The sequence below is a fragment of the Bos javanicus genome, chromosome 20, assembly GCF_032452875.1.
Source record: "Bos javanicus breed banteng chromosome 20, ARS-OSU_banteng_1.0, whole genome shotgun sequence".
NCBI lineage: Eukaryota > Metazoa > Chordata > Mammalia > Artiodactyla > Bovidae > Bos > Bos javanicus.
This window is the reverse complement of record NC_083887.1, coordinates 62,276,391-62,283,094: the sequence shown is the minus strand read 5'-3', so window position 1 is coordinate 62,283,094 and position 6,704 is coordinate 62,276,391. Positions and strand designations below refer to the sequence as shown.

At 50.8% G+C, this 6,704-nt stretch overlaps 1 protein-coding gene across 1 annotated transcript in view; it reads right to left on the bottom strand.

Moving 5' to 3' along the window:
* Positions 1 to 1,524: 1,524 nt before the first annotated feature.
* DAP (death associated protein) overlaps positions 1,525 to 6,704 on the bottom strand; it is a 68,063-nt gene continuing 62,883 nt past the window's right edge. The window contains exons 3-4 of the mRNA XM_061393868.1: positions 4,408 to 4,450; positions 1,525 to 3,386 (exon numbers count right to left, since the gene is read on the bottom strand). Of these exons, the coding sequence (XP_061249852.1) occupies positions 3,273 to 3,386; positions 4,408 to 4,450 (157 nt within the window). The 3' untranslated portion in view covers positions 1,525 to 3,272. The remainder of the gene's footprint in view (positions 3,387 to 4,407; positions 4,451 to 6,704) is intronic.

The following is a 6,704-nucleotide window of genomic DNA, read 5'->3' as shown; positions in this document are numbered from 1 at the left end:
GTGATCACTAGGCATTGCCAGCAGCCGCCGGAAGTGGCGGAGGCCGAGGATGATAGTCACCTGCCGCTTCTGGGGAGGCGGCCCTGCCCACACCTTGACTGCAAACCTCTAGGCTCCAGGACCAGGAGCTCACGCATTTCCACTGTTTCCAGTCTGGGGTACTTTGTCATGGTGGCAACTAACAAATGCAGGTGACAATGATGTTTGTGACAATGTGGAACGCCCTGGGGGGCAATTCTGCCCCGTTTGTTGTGTGCTTGGTATTTCTATTTGTGTGTGTTAGTCACTCAGCCATGTCCGACTCTTTGTGACCCCATGAACTGTAGCCAGCCAGGCTCCTCTGTCCATGGGAGTCTCCAGGCAATAATACTGGAGTGGGTGGCCATGCCCTCCTCCAGGGGATCCTCCTGACTCAGGGATCGAACCTGGGTCTCCTGCAGCTCCTGCATTGCAGGCAGATTCTTTACCATCTGAGCCACCAGGGAAGCCCAAGAATACTGGAGGGGGTTGCCTAACCCTCCTCCAAGGGATCTACCCAACCCAGGGATCGAACCTGGGTCTCCTGCATTGCAGGCAGATTCTTTACCCTCTGAACCACCAGGGAAGCCCTTCACAGTCATATAGTAACTAGATATAATGAGTGTAATAAATGGTGGAAGACCTGTGGCTCTTGTCATTCTCAGGTCTGCTTAGATATAGATCATTCTGAAAGATAATACAGACTTTGGAAGAAGGTAGGCTGCATTCTCTAAGTGGAGGGTCTGGGCCCTAATGAGTCATAGGAAGTGTTTGGTAACCTCCTCCCAACAAATGTCTACACAAACATTTCTCAGAAGGTGACATGGCCTGGTAAGTCAATGTTATGTACCTAGAACAACTCTCTACCCAGTGACACTAAATGCGCAAGACCCTCATTCTGTCCTCAACGTAGAAAGGGGGGTGGAGGCGTGAATGCAAACAGCAGCCTCCAGAGGTGACACCAGGGGCCGGGGGAGGCCAGGGCTGGGGACACAGACTCTGGTCATACGTGCCCTCCCCTGGCTCAGGGCTACCAAGCTGCCCTGTCCTTCTAGGGTGAAAACAGGTCAGGGTCCCTCCCAGCTCACATCTGTAGTCTGACTCTGGATCTCAAAGCTAATAATTAGGATTATTTTCTCATCCTGCTCATAAGGGTTCCAGGGGATCTTTGGATAAATTAGGTGAATGTCTTATTTGTCAAACGCTGCTCACAGCCACCCCTGGGCTTACTACTAATCATTCTTCCCAAGTCTGTTCCCAAAGGACCTTCTGAGCACAGGGCCAGCTGCTCGGCCCAAGGAGTGCATTTTAACCCACCATATTAAAGCTTTTCCACTTTATGACATTTCAAAGGAGGCGATTAGACTCGAGGTGCCAGGGGTCCAATAGTTTGGCTTTGTGTCTGGGAAACAATTTGTGAACATACTCCTTATTTTTGCATGTTCGTATTTCTTTTGAAACCATCTGGCAACCCTAGCGAGATGAGAAAGAACAATTTCTGAGATATAAGAGAAAACAAACCACGCAGGAGCTTTATTAGAATGATTATTCTTGAAGTTAACCATTGATAAATTCATTCAGGGGAACAATTTGCTTTCAATGATCAGAAGCCCACAGATACACACCAGATGTAGCTAAAAGGACAAGAAAAATGCACAGCACGGCGCTCCTGGCTGCAGCGCTGCAAGGTGCCAAGGATGCGCCTTCATCTCTGCAGCGCGTGTGCAGCGGTCCACAGACTGGCCCAGCGCTGCCTGCTCTCAGGATCCTTCAGAGATGCTGGCTCCGGGAGGTTGCCGGGAGGAGGCTACACACCCAGGTGGCATCTCCAAAAGCCAGCCTCTGTTTATAGGAACATCTCAGTGATGAAGAAATATGAGATGTGACTATGCACTGCCTTGAGGGTGAGACCCCGGCTCCAGAAGTCAACGAGAGGGGAAACCAAGTCGCCTTTAGGCTGTGAAGCAGGGCTGGCTTTTCCCTTAGAGAGGGGCGAAAGCTAGGTCTGCGTCACCTTTACCAGTCGTGGACGTGGAGTTGGAAAGAGTGTCAGAAAGGCTGTGGGGGGCCTGCTGCCCCCATTGCGGACCTGCTGCAAATACTGCACTGGCAAGTGGGCCAGTCAGGCCACACCAGCTCCCAGAGCATCTGCTCCGGGAGATTCGAACAACTGCTTTTCAGAAAAGCAGGGCGCCCGGTTACTGTGAGGCAGTAAGCAGTGTAGGGCAGCTCTGGGCAGGAAACCCAGGCAGAAAGCGGAGGGTAATCTGAGGTGCCTAAGTGAACGGTGCCCTGGGGCAGAGGTTGTTCCGACACTGACTGACTGACAAACAGGCTTTTCCAGCTCCAGTGGTGGGTGATGCTTCTACTTTTCCCTCGGGGAGGAAAGGCAGGTTTTCATCCCTTCCGTCTTTCCCTGTGGTCAATGCTTTTGCTCTAGCGTTCCAGGATTAGCCATGTGTCTATTCCTCCACCTGGTCAGGGATCACTCCAAGAACTCCAAAGCGGTTCTCGAGGTGATCACTGAAAAAATGAAGGTTCGCCTTGATTTCCTGGTGAGCCTGTGTGGATGGTGGGGCCGTGCAGGACTTGGGACCCACACTGAGAAATCTCATTCTGGAAGTATTGTGTTTGGGCAATATTTTTCAGCCAGGTGACTCTTGGAATAAAAGAGCCTCTTCAAAGTGGTAGGCTCTTCTCTGGCTTTTCTGGGAGAGCTCGGATCCCTCCTCACACAAGGGAGGGAAATTCAGCGATGCTGTTGTCTGCTGCATATCCTCCCTACTCAGGTTTTCTGAAATTAACGCCTTCATCTCTTTCTCTTCCCTCTAGGTGTTAAGATTTGATTGTCCTATTACTAAAAAGCATGCAATGATTGAGCTTTCCCCTGACTTTAATCTAATCCTCCCAGATTTGTGCCTGCTAATTTTTAAGACCACTGGCAGGGCAACTGATGAACCAGAACTGAAGCTAAACTGGGAACAATGTCACGTCACTCAGGTCTTGGTAAGTTCTGCTCAGGGCACAGAGAGAGGCGTGATGGTCCTTGAAAGACATCAGCCAGGACTCCCTGGAAGTGAGGTTTGGGGGTCTGATTCTAGAGCTGGAAATTGAAGGCTAAAGAATGGGCGCTTTGCTTTGTCTTAGATTTCCCGATGGGGCAGTGTTTTGAGGAAGATGCCAGTTCTCTTCGCCAGAGGAAATAGTGTCAGGGAACCAAGGTGTGGCTGGTGAGGGCGCTGGGTCGTCGCTGGTCACTTGCGAGGTTGCTGGATGTGCTGGGTCCTCGGGGAGGGATGCCTGTCTATGGAGGCATGGGGCTTCTGGTGGGCCACCTGGGCGGCCGCTGGAGGGAAGTCCTTGTCACCCTGTGGGAAGACACGGAAAGCACTGGCTCAGAGCACTGTCTCATCAACCGTGGACAGCTGGTTGAGTTCATGCACGCCTGTCTGCTCAGTCACTCAGTCATGTCTGACTCTCTGTGATTCCATGGACTGTAGCCTACCAGGCTCTTCTGTCCATGGGATTTCCCAGGCAAGAATACTGGAGTGGGGGAGCCATTTCCTTCCTCCAGGGGATCTTCCTGACCCAGGGATCAAACACGTGTCTCCATTGCAGGTGGATTCTTTCCTGTCTGAGCCACCAGGGAAGCCTGAATAAGTTCATGAGCAAGAACCAAACCCAGCATTCTCTGGCTTCCCTGTGCGAGTGGGTGGGTGGTGGAGTGGACAACCTGTTGGAAGGTGGAAACCCATCTCCTAGGACTGTGGGGAGGTCCTGAGGCTTTTTGGGGAGTTTAAAGGGGCACAAAGACCCATGTACCTTCCAGAAGGTGAGAAAGCTCACCATCTCTGCCCCCACACCAGGGGTCAGGTACCACATGACTCACTCAGAACTAAGCTTGGGTGTTGGGTGGCTTTCTTCTGCTAGAGCAGTTCTTGTGGTCGTTTTGAATCCCATGGACAGAGGAGCCTGGTGGGCTATAGTCCATGGGGTCACAAAAGAGTTGAACCTGACTCAGCGACTAACACTTCACAGGTATTGCCATGTAATTCTTATTTCAAATTTCTTCAACCATTAAAAAATGTAAAAACATTGTCAGCTCACAGATCCCCCAGAAACCCTTTGGCCTGTGGACAGGCTGCTGACACTGGTCAAGTCTAAAGAGAAAGAAGACAGAAGAGGGTGGAGGAGAGGCAGGCAGGTGCTCTGGGCTCTTCCTGGCCACCACCCAGTCTGTCCCTGACCACAGAAGCACGTTCCGTGGACAGGCGGGCAACTAAGAGCCACCCCACCCCCGGCTCCCGGGTGGATGAGCGGGGTGGAGTAAGGACAGGAGGAATCAGGATATTGCGTGCTGAAACCCTGAAATGATGAAAGGGCTCTTACCCGGGCGATGACTCCGGAGATAAACACGGTCGGCTTGGGTGGACTGGAAGACAAGAAGGAAAAGACATGGACCACCACGACTCTCAGAGAGGAACACGCAGGTGATGCGAATGGGGAGACTGACTTCGTGACCACATGGCACATAAGGAGCCCCCGGAGGGAGGCGGGAGCACGCCTCTGGCTGTTATTTCATCACATGGACCCGATGGCCGCCATGCTCCAGACACCCGGGGGTCCCCTTCCTCCTGAGGCTGAGCTCAGGCGGAGAGGGAGAACGCTGTAGCAGACAGAGGACGTGTTGCTGAAAAGCATTCTCTTTGTTTTTGGTCAATCCTTCAGCTATGGGCAAGCCCAGTGGTTTTGGTCTCAGCAGACTGTGGACCTGGGTGGTCCCTGGAGCAGGGAAGGGGCAGGGTCACAAGAGAACAGGAGACTCCAGCAAGGAGCCTCTGGTCCTCTGGGCTGTGAGGCGCTCCCCTTGCCAGAGTCCTTGGCTTCCAGAAACTTCTAACGGGTGAGATTCTCAGAGCCGATCGATGCAAAGCTCTTGGCCTTTCTGGGATGCCAAGTATTAAAAACATAAGGTCCATGCTTCCGCTGCAGGTGGCACAGGTTTGATCCCTCGTTAGGGAACTGAGGGGCTTCCCTGGTGGCTCAGACGGTCAAGAATCTGCCCACAATGCAGGAGACTTGGGATCGATCCCTGAGTCAGGAAGATCCCCAGAGGAGGGCATGGCAACCCCTTCCAGTACTGTTGCCTGAGAAACCCCATGGACAGAGGAGCCTGGCAGGCTACAGTCCATGGGGGTCACAAAAGAGTCAGACAAGACTTAGAGACTAACACTTTCACTTCACTGTCTTAGGGAACTAAGATCCTGCATGTCCCATGGTGTAGCCAAAGAATAAAAAAAGAAAAGAAAAGAAAAAGTAAGGTCCTTGTGAAGCTCTTGCTATTTCTTAATCTCTTTCATCATACTGACTGACCCACCCTGTCACCAATACTGAGGGAACAGGATTTAGGATGAAAGCACTACATGTTCATTGTTCAAAAGCAACAAGCCAAGCACGTTAATATCACTTGTAGTTCTGCTACCTGGAGAGAACTACTGTTGACGTGCGGGACGTCCTTCTAGCCTTCCTTTTTGTGGACAGAGAGATGCACTTGTTTCCTTATTAAATTGTCTTCTTACCAAAAGAGTCTCCTTGTTTTGTAGTCTGCATTCTGCACTTAGTATCTGGTGAGCATACTTCTATGATATTATAAACTCTTCTATGGGTTCAATCCCTGGATCGGAAAGATCCCCTGGAGGAAGGCATGGCAACCCACTCCAGTATTCTCGCCTGGAGAATCTCACGGACAGAGGAGCCTGGCAGGCTACTGTCCATGGGGTCGCAAGAGTCGGACATGACTGAGGTTACTTAGCACTCACACATATGCCTTTATAAAAATAACCGCACGTGTCATAGTTTAGAAGCATCACAACACAGTTCTGCCGGGGACCAGCCCCGGCTGATCCAGGGTATTCGAAGGAGAGACGGCATAGGCGAGGATCAGGATACAATAGCTTCAATTAGATATTAATTAAAGATATAAAGAGTAATAGAATAAGGATAGCTCAGTAGGAAAATTCAGTGGAGAAAAGAGGCTGAGTAGCTTGGTTTACGCGGGAGACCAATAAAACTTCAAGACAAGAAGTTTGCACCACTTACGTAGGCCGCAGGCGTCCTTCCGTTCTCCCGAAGGAGAGGAGACACTGAGGCCTCCCCGGTCGGATCTTAGAAGCCCAGGCATAATTAGTAAGCATGGTGGGTTCCGCGCTCCAGATGGAGACTCAGCCAGAGTGGGAGAGAGAGCGACATGGGGAGACCAGTATTTCGAGAAACTGATCCCAATTCTTTATTTTCCATGGTCTACTTTTATACACTGAGATGTTATGCAAAAGTCACGCGGGGTCAGCAGTCCTGACTTTTATCAAAGTCAGGTGCTTCATACAAATGTATACAGAGGTCTTAGGGGTGTTACATCATCTTCTGGCCAGGGGGGCCTGCTGACAATTTACGACCCTCTCCTTGTGACAGCGGTCAGTCAATCAGGACACTTATTTCTCCAGGGCTGATTATTCTCAAAACAGACGCCACCCAAATAAAGTTACATTCCTACAGGGTGAGGGTGTAGTGGGTTTCAGTTAAGGAAAGAATTTACTTAGCCTAAGGTCTAACGTGATTAATATCAAAGGTTAATTCTATATATTCATTAATGTGTGTAAGGGCAGGGGATATGGAGACTTAGCAACAAA